The sequence below is a fragment of the Orcinus orca genome, chromosome 9 (genome assembly GCF_937001465.1).
Source record: "Orcinus orca chromosome 9, mOrcOrc1.1, whole genome shotgun sequence".
NCBI classification, from domain to species: domain Eukaryota; kingdom Metazoa; phylum Chordata; class Mammalia; order Artiodactyla; family Delphinidae; genus Orcinus; species Orcinus orca.
Window position 1 is genome coordinate 11,240,008 of NC_064567.1, and position 14,999 is coordinate 11,255,006.

At 47.2% G+C, this 14,999-nt stretch overlaps 1 protein-coding gene and 1 long non-coding RNA gene across 10 annotated transcripts in view; one reads left to right on the plus strand and one right to left on the minus strand.

The window, feature by feature from the left end:
• Positions 1-14,999, minus strand: part of LOC117202274 (uncharacterized) — a 183,210-nt gene that overhangs the window by 58,017 nt on the left and 110,194 nt on the right. For all 6 annotated transcript variants that reach the window (XR_007479158.1, XR_007479159.1, XR_007479160.1 and 3 more), the window contains exon 3: positions 9,380-9,527. This is a non-coding gene — a long non-coding RNA (uncharacterized LOC117202274). The remainder of the gene's footprint in view (positions 1-9,379; positions 9,528-14,999) is intronic.
• LOC101270044 (TRPM8 channel-associated factor 1) overlaps positions 1-14,999 on the plus strand; it is a 105,963-nt gene that overhangs the window by 52,836 nt on the left and 38,128 nt on the right. For 2 of the 4 annotated variants that reach the window (XM_049714711.1, XM_004272239.3), the window contains exons 1-2: positions 7,977-8,096; positions 10,436-11,069. The exons of 1 other annotated variant lie outside the window; for it this stretch is intronic. In XM_049714711.1, coding sequence (XP_049570668.1) covers positions 10,447-11,069 — 623 coding nt within the window. In that variant the 5' untranslated portion in view covers positions 7,977-8,096; positions 10,436-10,446. Of the gene's footprint in view, positions 1-7,976; positions 8,097-8,300; positions 9,418-10,435; positions 11,070-14,999 lie in introns of those variants that run through there. One more of the 4 variants, XM_033432281.2, reaches the window with a different exon arrangement.

Below are 14,999 nucleotides of genomic sequence, written 5' to 3' on the forward strand. Positions count from 1 at the left end.
GAACTTTAACACACTCTTCCTCTGTAGGAATTTTGTTATGGAGATATTTGGCCTTCCATGATTCCCGATCCCCATACAACAGCCCCTCTGGCATCTTGATAGTTGTAACCCTTGTGGGATTGTGTATGAAGATGTATAAACCACACTGGTGTAGGTGCAATTATAGGAACTTGGATCTGTTGTGTGCCTACCCGTTGGGCCTGATATTTCAGAGCTGGAGGAAGAACATCCACGCAGCCTTGGGCTAAGTCAGCTCCACTGGTTCCCAGATGGCTGAAATCTTCGGTACAAAACCAAAGTTTATGTCTGACCTGGAAATGGGAGGAGTTTAGAAATGTAAGAAGCCTCCTCCCTCATTCATCAATGGAGGGAGAGAGTTTCAGCCTGGATATCTCTGGAGTGGCAGTGATTTTCTCCAAGACATCTTCTGTGGTTGGAATATTACTGGCTCCTACCATATATATTCCATATACTTATAACCCAAAAAAGAAAATATCACCCCACATTAATTTCACAAATGCACCAAAGGAGAATATGAAAACTTTTATAACTCTGAATTAGGGCTGGCCACCTGTCAAGATGGCCAGCAAACTCCAGCTTATTGCTTTAAATAAACATGCAGGCAGGAACTTGCCCCTGGAAACAGACCATGCTATAATTTGAATAAAGGTTATCATACATGTACTACAGAATGAAAAATGTGGATGAGTCTTCCTTAAATACTCTCAAGTTGATGACTTTGCTCTTTACTCCCACTACAACACAATTTTAATGAATACACTTGAGCATTTTAATGTTAGGAGATATAACAGTACTTATATTAGCCTGGGTCCTCCAAGAGGCAGAAGCGTGATGAGGTCAGGTGTACAAGAGGTTTATTAAGGGAAACACTTGTGAGAGAAGATGGATAGAGACCCAGAGGAGGCTGGAAGAACCATCAGACTGCGATGTAGTTTTAACCTTTGTGAGGAGAGAGTGAAAGAGGGAATGGTTTGCATTGTAGGTGTCAGAAGGTTTTGACAAGGCCTCTGGAGAGTCCGTGAGCCAAAGTCACAAACCAAAAAAGTCCCACGTCTCCTTAGTGCCCCCACCATACTTAATCACTGGCCAGCAGAAGCTCCTGGGCCACGTGGCTTTGGCGCCAAGGATTCTAGAGCACAGCAGCTGGGTCCGTCCGTCAGCTGCATACCCACTCCCTGCAGTTGGGAGATCTGAGCCGAGCATTTTCATAGCCACAAAAACACTCCTTCTTGAAACAGCTGTAGACACCTGTTCTGGATCATCTTAGTGACTTAATTAACCTCGCCAGTGACTCATACCAGTACAGGCACATAGGTGGATTCATCCATCTCTATTCCTAAATTAGAGTGTGGCTAATCCTTTCCAGATTCCTGAGGCCCTTTAGGGAAAGACTATATGGGACCACATTAAGTTTAACTCGTAACTAAAAATAATTGAAGAAGGAGGCCAGTGACTATTAATGCTAGCCCACAGTTGCAAAGCATGTGTATAAAGTAACCCCTGCATTTGGCGTAGTGAGAAACCGGAATTACTGCAGAGATTTTCCTCTATTTGACAAAAATGGACTGATGTAACACTAGTAACAATGAAAACTCTGATCTGTGTGCGCTAGACAATTATTACATTGTTTATAACCCAAAAGGAGCCCATCGTTGCAGCGCAAAGGGCGTGGATTAGCATGCCTGGCTTAAGCTAATTCGTATCTACCCTTGGAACTGGAAATGGCTTCATTGCCCCCTGAACCTTGTAGGGGAGAGGTAGATTATCTGAACAAAATTGCGATTTGGTTAGAAAGGACAAGAGAGGTGAGGTAGAAAAGAGATGTTGAGGAGGTAACCTCAGTGTTTCTTACATGGCATTTCTTAAAAACCTTCCTACAAATTGGAGACTACAATCCAAGCTCCTTAATATACCAGCCAAAGTCCCTTAAAATCTGGCCCAAATGCCTCGTAGAGCTAGCACTATATATACAAGTCCTGTTACCAAGCTTCACTCACAATGAACATTTTTTCTCAAACCAAGCTTTTCACACACACATGTTCATGCTGCAGACTATGACACAGCCTCGCTTTGTAATGTCTGCCACCCTCATCTGCCCACAAAGACCATACATATTTCTCCAAGGCTAAGTTTTAGTGTTACCTCTGTAAGTTCTTCTCTGATATCTTGATTAGAAATCATTGCTTCTTCCTTTCTGTTCCCTTGCACTTAATTTGCAGCCAATTCAGCATCTACATAAATCCATCTGATACTATAGCTGTTTCGTGTCTCCTCTCCTCTCCCGACTTACTGACCACAGTATCACCGTCATCTCCCAGAGTGCCTCACAGAATATGTGCCCCGTGAGAATATTCTGACTTTCATGGACTAGTTTCTGTGCTCTCCTGGGTGGGAGGAAAGGCCTGGGGGTTCACACCTTCACATGAGCAATGATCCTTAGTCACATCCATGCTGGTCACCATCTTTCATTTCCCAATTTTTTAAAATGGACCCTTATGCTGTGCCTTATGTTGCTTTGTCTCCATTCTTCAGCCAACCCTTGCTCCCAAATGGCAGGTACATTACTGATGGTGGGTCTGCTTCTGCTCTCTGACCCTGGAAAAATCACCTTTGTTTGAAATCCCTTCTTCTGTTAGATCAACACTGAAATAGGCTCAGGAATCCTTTTAGAACAATATGGTAAAGTAAATATGGTATTTTACCATAAAGACTGAGATTGATGTAGGTAGAAACCGGTTAAAACCTAAGAGCACAAACTCTCAAAAGAGATCTTGAGCTCAGCGCTGACATGGAACTTGCTTGACCCTCCCTCAGGGCTCGTTTCCCACTTTGCTTCTCAAAGGTCAGTTGTTTGCTGGTATGAGACCAAGAACTCAACTAACTTCACCTCACATTGGGTTTCCATCCTGAAGTATTCGGAAATTCTGATCTGTTGTATCCAAACTGTCTTCCTTGTATAGGTTTCGCCATGCTCCTTCTTTCTGCAACATGACTGCATTTGGTTCTCTGCCAATCAGGTTTGCACTAATCCTCCAAAGACTTATTTACTCACCAATTCAGCAGACATTTCTTGAACATTCACTATATACTTATTTATTCAACATACATTTATATATTTATTAAGATACTACATTCCAGAAATGAACCAAAATCAATGGTGGGCAAAAAGGAGACAGACTCCACACTCATACCATGAGAGCCTATGAGAGAGAACAACATTAATCAGATGAGCATACAAATAACTGTAAAATTACAACCTGGGTAAGAATAGAGGTTTATCAGAAGGACGATTTAGTACAGTTCTGGAGGTTAGGACAGTCTTTCCTTAGGAAGTGATGACTGAGCTAAGATATGAAAAAAGAGTCATTTTCTAGGAGAAGGAAATTGCACTTTGGTAGGAGGGAGTTTTGTACATCGAGCAACCTTAAAGAAAACCCCTGGAGGGGAGTTTGGCCAAGACGGTGGAGTAGGAAGACCCTGAGCTCACCTCCTCTCACGGCCACACCAAAATTACACTATTTACGAGGATAGTAGAGCAAGGACTGATGAGAAAAACCAGAATCTACCAGAAAAGATCTTCTACAGCTGAAGATATAAAGAAGGAACCACAACAAAAGGGGTAGTCGGGACAGAATCATGGTACAATCAAGACCCATACTCCCATGTAGGTGACCCACAAACAGGAGAATAATGAAAATTGCAGAGGTTCTCCCCAAGGAGCGAGGGGTCTGGGCCTCACATTGGGACTCCCCAGCCTTAGGGGTTCTGCACTGGGAAGACAAGCCCCAGAATGTTTGGCTTTGAAGGCTAGCACGGCTTACTTTCGCAATAGTCAAAGGGCTGTAAGAAATAGAGACGTCACTCTTACAGGGCACACACAAAATCTTACCCACTCCGGGACCCAAGGCAAAAGCAGTAATAGGAAACGAGCCAGGGTCAGACCTGCTTACTCATCTTGGAGAGCCTCCAAAAGAGGCAGACGGCAGCTGGGACCCATTCTGGGGACACAGATGCTGGCAGCGGCCATTCTGGGGTGCTCATCCCACGGTGAAGCACCGGTGTTGGCAAGTGTGATTTGGGGATCTGTCCTCTAGCTTATTAGAACTGGGACCTGACCCCACCGACCAGCCAGCCAGGCCCAGTCCTGAGACACCCCAGACCAAGTAGCTAGCTGGGTAGAAACACAGCCCCAGCAGACAGCAGGCCAGCTACCATAGGACCCCTTGAACCCCCAGTCACCCCAGGACACGCCACTGCCCACCAGAGGGGCCAGAACCCAGCCCCACCTGCCAGTAGGCCAGCACTAGCCCTGGTACCACCAAGGCCCTGCAGCCCCACACAATGGAGTATTACTCAACCATAGAAAAGAATAAAATCTTGTCACTTTCGACAACATGGACGGACCTAGAGGGTATTATGCTAACTGAAATAAATCAGACAAGGCAAATACTTTATGATTTCACTTATATGTGGAATCTAAAAAACAAAACAAATGAACACACAAAACTAAACAGAGGGCTTCCCTGGTGGCGCAGTAGTTGAGAGTCCACCTGCCGATGCAGGGGACACGGGTTCGTGCCCCGGTCCGGGAAGATCCCACATGCCGCGGAGCGGCTGGGCCCGTGAGCCATGGCCGCTGAGCCTGCGTGCTCCGCAGGCTGTGCTCCGCAACGGGAGAGGCCACAACAGTGAGAGGCCCACACGCCGCAAAAAAAAAAAAAAAACTAAACAGAAACAGAGTCATAGGCACAGAGAACAAACAGGCGGCAGTTGCCGGGGGGGGTGGGGGGGTGGTGAAGAGGTGAGGGAGATTAAGAGGTACAAACTTTTAGTTACAAACTAAATCAGTCACAGGTATGAAATGTGCAGTGTGAGGAATATAGTCAATAATTATGTAGTATCTTTGTACAGTGGTAGACAACAACTAGACTTACCAAGGGGATCATTTTTAAACGTACAGAAATATCAACTCACTGTGTTATGTAACAAAAAACTAATACAGTGTGGTAGCTCAATGATACTTCAAAACCAAACTCCTAGGAAAAGAGATTATATTTGTGGTTACCAGAGGCTGGGTGTGGGGAGGAGGGTGAATTGGAGGAAGGTAGTCAAAAGGTACAAACTTCCAGTTATAAGACAAATAAGTTCTAGAGATGTAAGGTACAACATGATAAAGATAATTTACATGCAGTACCTGATATACAAAAGCTGTTCAGAGAGTAAATCCTAACTGTTCTCATCACAAAGAAAACTTTTTTCTATTTCTTTAACCTTGCATCTATATGAGACGATGGACGTTCGCTAAACTTATTGTGATAATCATTTCCTTATGTGTGTAAGTCAGATCATTATGCTGTACACCCTAAACTTATATAGTGCTGTACATCAATTATAACTCAATAAAACCAAAAGAAAAAAGAAAGAAAGAAAAAGAAAAGTTATATTTAAAAGAAGAAGGACTTCCCTGGTAGCTCAGTGGTTAAGAATCCACCTGCCAATGCAGGGGACACGGGTTTGAGCCCTGGTCCGGGAAGATCCCACATGCCACGGAGCAACTAAGCCTGTGCACCACAACTACTGAGCCTACGCTGTAGACCCTGCGAGCCACAACTACTGAGCCCGCATGCCACAACTACTGAAGCCCGTGTGCCTAGAGCCTGTGCTCTGCAATAAGAGAAGCCAACGCAATGAGAAGCCCACACACTGCAATGAGGAGTAGCTCCTGCTCGCCACAACTAGAGAGAGCCCGCACACAGCAACAAAGACCCAACACAGCCAAAAATAAATAAATAAAATAATTAATATATATTTTTAAAAAAGAACTACAGTAGATGAAAAGTATTCTCCATTCCCAAACACCCTGGAATCACTTATCAGAGGTAACTATGGTTATCAAGTTCTTCACACACACACACACACACACACACACACACACACACAGAAGCTGTGTGTCTCTATAAAATCTTTTTCTATATTAAACAAGATAATATTATATACACTAACCAACACATTTTAAACATTAAACTTTTAAACATTTCCATACTAGTACCTGCAGAGTTACTTCATTCCTTTTAACAGTTGAAAAGTGTTCCACTGTATGATGTAGCTTAATTTAACCACTAACTTACTGTTAGAATTTACTGATTAGGTAATTTTGAGTTGTCTTTGGCTTAAAGAACAGAAATTTACTTTCTCATGTTCTGGAGACTGGAAGTTCAAGATCTAGGTGCCAGCAGGGGTCAGTTTCCCTGAGGCCTCTCTCAGTGGCTTAGGGATGTCTCCTTCTCACTGTGTCCTCATATGGCTTGTTCTCTCTGTGAGGGCATCCCTAGTGTCTCTTCCTCTTCTCACAGGGACACCAGTCTTATTAGATTAGGGCCCCACCTCACTGGCCTCATTTTAATTCAATCACAATTCAGCCCATAACAAAAAGCATTTCACAACATATTAAAATAAGTATCAGCACTTCATTCCTGATTGCCCCCACTCTCAAACAACAAAAAAAAAACTGCTTTAAAATCCTGAAAGTGTATTTTCGTAAAGATCCAAAGAAAAATAGAATAATAATTAGCATTATGTTAGTTTAACACCAAAGAGGGAAAATGAAAAGTCAGTCAACACTACCCAGTGTACACTTAAGGGGAGGCAGGGGTGGAGCATGGACTTGGGAAGGGAATGAAGTGGAAGAAGCAGAAGCTGGATTGCAAGGTTTGAACTTCATTCTTGGCAAAGGTGAGGGTGAGCTGCAGGAAATAAATGACATGTTCTATACAGATAGGCAAGAAACGGAGTTTACCAAAGTATATTTTTACCCAGGAAGAAGTCAAAAAGAGATTTTAAAAATGAAAATACATAAAAGGGAACTCGACAGCAAGATCCTGGAGGAGGTGCTACCTATTTTACAAAGAGAATGGGCTCGAGATCTGGTGAAGGCACTGGCCTTGATAAGCCCTGAGACAGAAGAGAATATGAGTGAAGTGTCCACAACATGTTAAAATCAACGAGGATGTAAGATTAACTGCTACTTTTAATTCATACTTATAAAAAGACAATCATGAACCTGTAAGAAAAATAGATACATCCGGTAACTTCACGAACAGTGCGATGATTTACATGTATAACCAGTGTTAGCCCCAAACGGGGGTGGGGGGATTATAAAATAGGGATCTAAAGCCCCCGTCTCCATAATCGCTCTCAAGTACGCACGGGTGTCCCCACCCCTACTTGTTACTCTCTCCCCCTAAAACAAAACAAAAACTCCATAAAAGTTAAAACAGCGCATCTGCTGCACAAAGCTGTGCAAAATCAGATTCGCGGCAAATTTAGAACTCTTTAACCTTGATTTTGACCTTCCCACCAGTTTTAGGTAGAAATCCAAGCAGCAGCCACTCTATAGCTTTAGCTGGAATGGACGTGTCTGGTGTTGTAACGAGCACGTTTCCTTCCCAGCAAGCACATCACGGGGCGGCATTTCTGCCTACACTCCTAGACTCAGTTCTCTTGGGGGAGCTCCGTGGACCGCCGAGAATCCCGCCCGGCACGGGGTGCAAGGCCGGTCGCTGGCCACCAGGGGGCAGCCCCTCAACTCAGGAGCCGCCCTGAGGCGGTGACACGACAGCCTGGATTCTCCGGCGCCGCACCCCCGGACCGGAGGGGAGGGGACCCAGTTCCACGCGGGTCCCAAGCAGAGCCTCGGCCGTGGGTTACGTTGCTGTTGGGGGATTCTTCGCCCCGAGTCTGCCTTACTGGAGACTTGGCGTGTGCTTTCCTCACCAACTGTGACAGCAACTTTGCGGAGCTCCCTCTCGCTCCGACGCGACCCTCGGAGAGCCCGGGGTAGCCGGTTTCGGCCCGGACAACCGAGAGCCGAGAGGCCCCACCTCCCGGGGGGGCGGGACGGGCTGCGAACCTCGCAGGAGTCCGGCCCCGCCCCTGGCGCGGCGGGGAGGAGCCTCCCGGGCACCGCCCCCTCGCCCCGCACCGCCCCGCAGCTCCTGCCGCGCCGGGACCGCCTGCCGAACCTCGGCTCCAGCCTCCACGCTCTGGCCTGCACCGCGCACCCCGGCCGCCCCAGCGTGAGTTTGCCGATCCGAGCGGGTCCGTAGGGTGGGCCGGGGGCCGAGCACCTGGGGACATGGGTACGCCCCAAGGTGTCAGTTACAGATCTGAGAAGGTTCCCGGCAATCGGGGTGTCTGTCTTCTTAGGTTCACGTTGTTTCGTTTCGCCCTTCTTTCCCTATTTGCTGTTTGTCTCGACACTTTTCTCTCGCCTCTTTGAATTTGTGAGTCAAGAATTTGACAAAAGATGTGTGATCGTGTGTGGGTGTGATTCTGGGTGCGCGCGCGCGGGCATGTAGTTATGGAGAGCTGTGGTCAGAGTTCTGAGAACATATTACTCATCTCCTGGGTTTTTTGGTGCTTTTCCTGTAAAACTAGGGAGGCCCGGATTCGTGAAAGACCTCCCTTGTCCTGTCAGAGGTGGTTGGCTCGACCTCAGGCTTCCTGATCTCTCGCTGCCTTTTCCTACCCCCAACCCGCAAGCTGAGCTCACTCACCCACGGGCTCCATACTCCAGCTGGGAACTGGTGCTTTTTTGTGAATTCACTTTACTGGGGGCAACATTAAGAGGTGGTAGATGGGAACGGCAGTTTAAAACCAAAAAAAAAAAAAAAAAGGAGCTGGAACTTTACAAGGAATACAGGGCATGCTCAGGGAGCCAAGCGTACCAGAGATTTGGTGGAGAAAGTGAAGGGAAGAAGTCTAAGAAACTGTGGAGAGCCCGTACCCTGGAGGCTTAAAATCCAGGGTGAGCCACTCAGTTTTTACCTGGGGGAGTGGATAAACCTGAGGGATCTGATTAGGAAGACGTGTGAGTAGGATGGCTTGAGGGAGATTGTTGGTGGGAATGTATCCTGGGGACAGAAACCAGATTGGCTTCATCTAGATATGAATGTAAACTTAAGGGACTGATATTTGAGAGATACGTGAAAGAAGATGAACAAAATGAGGTGGCTGACGGTGTACGGAAGCAGGAGGGAGGAAGGACAGAGGCAGATGTAGTGGAAGGGAAGGGTTTGGTGTCTGTCAGTTTAGATTGTTCCCCAAAGCAAAACCTGATAGAAGGACCTGAGTGCAGGTAGTGTATCTGGGAAGGGAGCCCAGTACTGCACAGTGAAGACATGGGGAGGAAGAGACCAGGAAGGAGGCGAAGCCAGCAAGGAAGGGCTGTCGCTGAGCTGTTTACCGCTGTGGGCAGCTGGAACTCAGTTCCTTGGGTGACCTCGTGAGGGGCTCCAGAATGCACCTAGGACAGCCCTGTGGCATTTATCCGTGACGCCCTCCCCCGGGTGAAGCTTACCGTGTATCAGCTCGCCGCCACTTCAGGGCACCTGCCAGGTGAGAAAGGTTTCCCAGTGCCCAGGAAAGTCCTCCAGGGCAGTTGCTGGAGTCACAGGCGGTCCGGGGCCCCCAGAGCACCTACTACATGGCTCTTGTCACTTAGGAAGCTAGAAAAGACAGCAGAGGGACAGACACTAGTGTTTTCTCAGTGCTCATTGTACACCTGACACTGGACAAGGCGTTTTTATTCGCATTCTCTTCATCTTCAAAAACAATCCTCCAAAGGCTGTACTATTCTCCTTATGTAAATGGAGAGACTAAAGTGTAAGTAATTTATCGAAGAGGAACTGCTCTGAAGGGAATAATTAACTCAGTTCTAGGCACACCAAAATTTAAAAGACCTGGTAAACCTCAGGATGCTCCCCAAGTAGAGGCGGGGAGCTCCCTACTTAGGGCAGATATGATAAATTGGGAGGCGTTTCCAATTCATTTGGTCAAAGCTACCAGAAGAAATTTAGTTTCTGAAAGGTCAACTGACCTTTTCTTCCAGAGAGGAAAACGCTAAGTCAGCTCAGGTCTCACCTCGATCTACCTGCTCCGTGGGATCCAGCCCCGCCCTCACTCCATTCAGGTCCTGCTCCTCCCTGTGTGTTCCTCCAGCCACCCTGGGGCTTCTCACTGCTAAAATGCTCTCCTGCAGCATTTCAGGCCTCAACTTAAAGGTCAGGTTTCAGCTTCAAGGTCACTTTTTCCTGTAGGCCTTTCCTGTCACCCAATCTAAAGTAATTTTCCGGTTGCTCGATATCACATCACTATGTTTTATTTTCATCTAACACTTATTCATTGCTGCATTTTATCTGTTTATCTACCTAATTATTGTCCTTCCCCTTCTCAAATATTAGATTCGTGAAAGCAGGGACCTTGTCTGTTGTGTTCCTTGCTGCACCCCCAGGCCGTGGCACACAGTGGGGGACCTGACAAGTAGTTTTCATCTGAATGCATTTAGTTGTTTTTGTTTTCACTCATTCCTTCATTTGTTCTGACCAAGCTCAGTCTTTGCTTTCTTCTCCTGCAGCTGACTGAACCATGGCGACAACTCCTGCTGCTGCCTTTGAGGCCCTCATGGATGGAGTGACAAGCTGGGATGTCCCTAAAGGCCCCATCCCCAGTGAACTCCTTCTAACTGGAGAGGCTGCCTTCCCGGTGATGGTGAATGATCAGGGCCAGGTCCTCATTGCTGCGTCCTCCTATGGCCGAGGCCGCCTTGTGGTTGTGTCCCATGAGGGCTACCTGCTGGACGCCGGCTTGGCCCCATTTCTTCTCAATGCAGTGGGCTGGCTCTGTCCCTCTCCTGGGGCTCCCGTTGGAGTGCACCCATCCCTGGCATCACTAGCAAACATCCTGCAGGGCTCTGGGGTTGAGGCACAGATTCAGCCAGAACCGAGAGAACCCCTGGGGGTTTATTGCATCAATGCCTACAATGACACCATGACTGCAGAGCTGATCCAGTTTGTGAAACGTGGAGGGGGCCTGCTCATGGGGGGCCAAGCCTGGTATTGGGCCAGTCAGCATGGTCGTGACAAGGTGCTGTCCAAGTTCCCAGGGAACCAGGTGACCAGTGTGGCTGGTGTGTACTTCACTGATACCTGTGGGGACAGAAGCCGGTTCAAGGTCTCTACGAAGGTGCCCAAGATCCCTCTCCAGGTCAGGTGAGTGGTGTCTCCCTATGGGGAGTCTGACGTATGTTCACAATAGATTTGAGCCCCCTCTTCGGTGAGCTTCCAAATACACATGATTTTCCACTGCTTTTCAGAACCACTACAAACAGAAAATAGGACAATTAAAATGCACTGAAGCCCAAGAGCGGCTGGGTTCTCACTGCCACTCCCACCTGTGGCCAAAGCGACAGTCTAAAACTTGTCTTATTCATCAATCTGTCTAGTGCCTGAGACTTGGAGAGTGTGTGTCAATATCTCTTAAAGGAATGGAAAAGCATTTGTTTCTTTGTGTGAGGCACATACCATGTGCCAGGCCCCATGCAGAAGACCCTTGCTGTCTTGACACTTATATTCCAGTGGAAAATTAGGCAACTAAGGAAACAGATACATACTCTAGCACGTATTGATAAGAGCTACAAGGAAAGTAAAGCAGGATAAGTGATAAAGTGACAGCGAGGGGAGTGGAGAATGTTTTAGTTAGGGTCATCAGGGAAGGCTTATCAGTCAGGCCTGGTCAGCATTAACTGGTGTTTCAAACAGAAGGGATTTAATATGGGTAGCTGACTAAGCAGGCGACACATCGCTGAAAGCTGCACAGGAGGCAGCGAGGTAGCCAGGAGATGAGCAGCAGCAGGACTGGCAGAGGCAGTGGTGGTCCAGCAGCCCAGGGGCTGCAGCCACCTGGTGGAGGCCTGTCCAGCAGGAGCCGGGACCCCAGATGCGGGGGCTGTCTGATGGGACCTGGAGCCTAAGAGAAGACACAGTGATGGCCAGAGACACAGCCTAAGAGAGACACACACCTCTGCTCCTTCCTCCTTCCTGCCTTCGGGCTTGGCTGATGGACTGAATGTGGAGTGGGGGGGGGGGAAAGAGGAGTCAAGCATTTTGGTGGTCGAATGCCTTAAAGGTGAGTGTTGGGGCTTCCCTGGTGGCGCAGTGTTTGAGAGTCCGCCTGCCGATGCAGGGGACGCAGGTTTGTGCCCCGGTCCAGGAAGATCCCACATGCCACAGAGCGGCTAGGCCTGTGAGCCATGGCCGCTGAGCCTGCGCGTTCGGAGCCTGTGCTCCGCAACGGGAGAGGCCACAGCAGTGAGAGGCCCGCGTATCGCAAAAAAAAAGGTGAGTGTGTTGCCACGTAAGGAGCTGTGAAAGTCTATGAGAAGACAGATTAGAGGAGGTCAGGAGTTTAGTTTTGGATATCTGGGGTTCTAGGTAACTTGTTATCAGTAACTCACTGTGCTTGGCCACATGTAACAGAAGCCTTATCATAGTGGATTGACCACGTAGGAGTTTATTTTTCTCATGTAACAAAATCCGGGCAAGATAATCAGGCCTGGGGCACTGAGTCCCTGCTTCATGATGACCAGGTTCGTTCATGCAAATCCATTCTCTCCCTCTCTCGCTCCCTTCCTCCCTCGCCCTCCATCTCTCTCTTGCTCTCTCCCCACCCCCGTGGCCCCCACCCCTCCCATCACAATGTTTCACTTTTATCTTTATGGTTACAAGATTGGTACTACTGCTTCAGGCACTATAATTACACCTCCGCAAGAATAAGCTAGAATGAATACACCTGCTGAATATGTCCCTTCTAATGCAGAAAATAATATATTTTCTGGGAGCCCTGACCATTAGGCTTCTATTATATTTCAGTGGCCAAAATTAGCTCACCTGGCCAACTCTAGCTGCCAGAGGGTCTGAAGGGCCGAATATTTTTAAATGCGCCCTGGCATCTCTGAAGAAATCAAGACTCTGCTACAAGGAAGGGCGTACACATATTTAGTATGCATTTAGCAGTGTCCTCAGCCCCAGGTCCTGGCTCCCTTGGTCTTCCTTCCCTCGGAGAGGGTTGGGAGGTGAGGAGTTACTCAGAGAGGCAGGGTGGATCTGATTCACTCCAACTTCTCTTTAATTCTAAGGGACAAACAAGGTTAAATCCCATCAACCTAACTGCTCTTAATTGTTCCAAAGGACTCCTGTCCATCAAACTAAACCTGTTTTTCTTCATCCACACCTACATTTTTCATCTCTGCCACTGAATCTGAAGTATGTTTTATGTTTGTTTTAACTTTTAATGATGGAAAAGTTCAGAGATATGCAAAAGTAGAGAGAACAGTACAAAGAGCCCCCATGCAGCCATTACCCAAGCTCAGTAACAGCCAACTAACTCAGTCAATCTAATTTTATCTGTAGCCACACCCCCGCTTCACCCCAGATTATTTTGAAGCAAATCACAGACATATCATTCCATCTGTTTTTTTTTTTTTTGCGTTATGCGGGCCTCTCACTGCCGTGGCCCCTCCCGTTGCGGAGCACAGGCTCCGGACGCGCAGGCTCAGAGGCCATGGCCCACGGGCCCAGCCGCTCCGCGGCACGTGGGATCCTCCCGGACCGGGGCACGAACCCGCGTCCCCTGCATCGGCAGGCGGACTCCCAACCACTGCGCCACCAGGGAAGCCCTTCCATCTGTTTTTTAATATGTATCCCTAACGATGTAAATCGTTTTGAAAACATAACCACAAGGCACCATTATCATACCCAAAAGAAGTAATACTCTCTTAATGTCATTATTCGTTTCCATAACTGTCTTATTTTTTCACTGTTTGTTGGAATTGGTCTTTTATTAAAACCCAAATATTTTGATTGCTTGATATGAATTTTACGTCTCATATAATGTTGAGTTTCTTTTCCAATTCTTTTTATCTCTTGCTGCTTTTTTGTTGAAGAAACTAGGTCCTTTGTCCTGAAGTTTCCCCACAGTACAGAATGTGTTTCCTTCAAAACAATCTGACTTTTGCTGATTGAATCCCTGTGGTGTCATTAAATGTATTCCTCTGTTCTCTATATTTCTTGTAAATTGGAAGTTAAATCTGGATTCTACAGCAGGGATTGGCAAACTATGGCCTGTGGGCCAGCCCCCTGTTTACATAAATAAAGTTTTATTGGAACACAGCGGTGTCCATTTGTGTCCATATTGTCTGTGGTTGTTTGCACAGGCTCCGGATGCGCAGGTTCAGCGGCCATGGCTCACGGGCCCAGCCGCTCCGCGGCATGTGGGATCCTCCCAGACCGGGGCACGAACCCGTGTCCCCTGCATCGGCAGGCGGACTCCCAACCACTGCGCCACCAGGGAAGCCCTGTGGTTGTTTTTGAGTTACAGTGGCAGAGTTGAGTTGTGTCAGTGGAAAGCATGTGGCCCACAAGCCTAAAATAGTTATTATTGGGCTGCTCAGAAAAAGTTTCCCACCTCCTGGTTGAGAGGCTTGATCAGATGCGTGTTCGAATTTTATATAAGTCAGTGCGTGACCGCACTGGCCAATGGCTTGATCCTTATAGAACTGGGATGGCAGGCAACATTTTTTCCTTACAGTTTGTCTTACAAAATATCAGATATTTGGAAATTCAGTTAATCGAAAAAATTACACTGGTAGCTCCGGGAAAGCTGAATGTAAGACTTGGTTTTCAAATTTCTCTTCCTATTCTGGATCTTCCTTCAGCTCCTGAAAAGCCAATTTATTTTCCTTATTCAGTTTCAGCTCAAACACCCTCCTCAGGGGAGTCTTCCTCAATGACTCTTGAAACTAAGACTAAACTTCCAGTTTCACTTTTCTCCATCTCTTGCCTAAACATCAGTGATCACGATCTGTAAATACCCAACATGTGTGCTTGCTGGTACCTGTCTAGCCAACCAAAGACTAAAGTTCCACGGATGCACTGATCTTGCCTGTCACGTGTGCTGCGTTATTCTCAGTGCCTGATGTGTGAAACATGGTAGAGAGAAACAGGTATTTGTAGACTGTGTAAATTAATGAATAAATATATGAACGAATACACATCCTAAACCACGAGAAAGGAAAGGGTGGCCTGGGTACCAGGGTTGAGCCTACAGACAGCTTCATGTTATAGAATGTGCTGTGTCTCAGG